This window comes from Trichosurus vulpecula, chromosome 2 (assembly GCF_011100635.1).
Source record: "Trichosurus vulpecula isolate mTriVul1 chromosome 2, mTriVul1.pri, whole genome shotgun sequence".
NCBI classification, from domain to species: domain Eukaryota; kingdom Metazoa; phylum Chordata; class Mammalia; order Diprotodontia; family Phalangeridae; genus Trichosurus; species Trichosurus vulpecula.
Genome location: NC_050574.1, coordinates 351,955,049 through 351,955,923, shown reverse-complemented (window position 1 = coordinate 351,955,923; position 875 = coordinate 351,955,049). Strand labels below are relative to the sequence as shown.

Below are 875 nucleotides of genomic sequence, written 5' to 3'. Positions count from 1 at the left end.
ATCGCCATGGCGCCCGTGAAGAAATCTGTGATGAAGGGCGGCAAAAAAAAGAAGCAAGTCCTCAAATTTACCCTGGATTGTACCCATCCTGTGGAAGATGGGATTATGGATGCAGCTAATTTTGAGCAGTTCTTACAAGAACGAATCAAAGTGAATGGAAAAGCTGGCAACCTCGGGGGCGGAGTTGTGACCATTGAGAGAAGCAAGAGCAAGATCACCGTGACGTCAGAGGTGCCGTTTTCTAAAAGGTATTTGAAGTACCTGACAAAGAAGTACTTAAAGAAGAACAATCTTCGAGATTGGCTTCGGGTGGTGGCCAATAGCAAGGAGAGTTACGAATTACGGTACTTCCAGATCAACCAGGATGAAGAAGAGGAAGAGGAGGAGGATTAAACCCTCTTGGGTCTGGAAACGTTTTGTATATGATCTCGAATAAAACTTGAACCAAAGTGGTGCTTATCCTTGTCTTATTGCACTGTGGATTGTACAGGATACTGGAAACAATTAGAAAGGGCTTTGGTTGGGCTGCTGTGCACTCATCAACACTGAGCTGCTTCTGCTTGGGGATTTCAGTTTGGAATGTAACTGCCAAATTGGAAGTGGAAAAAAAAAAAGGGACCTGATGCAAATTCTGACTGCTTTTAACAGGTCGACAAGGGCCTTCTGCTTAGAAGAAGGCAGTCAGAGATTTGAGCCCTTCCACTTGCTGACTTTGGAGGAAAGTGTTCCCTCAATTAGTAAGTCTTGTCTGTCTCTTTCCTCAAGGAAATTGATATACAATTGATACAAATCTGGGGGCTCTTAGTTCATTAAAACAACCACAACTGATTTCCCTTTGAAGCATTTTAAATCAGATTGGAAACTGTTACTTGAAT

The 875-nt window shown here is 42.9% G+C and overlaps 1 protein-coding gene across 1 annotated transcript; it reads left to right on the top strand.

The window, feature by feature from the left end:
• Positions 1-449, top strand: LOC118840367 (60S ribosomal protein L22-like). The gene has a single exon (XM_036747857.1). It carries the CDS (start codon positions 7-9, stop codon positions 391-393), a length of 387 nt encoding a protein of 128 aa, XP_036603752.1. The 5' UTR covers positions 1-6; the 3' UTR covers positions 394-449.
• The last annotated feature ends 426 nt before the right edge of the window (positions 450-875 follow it).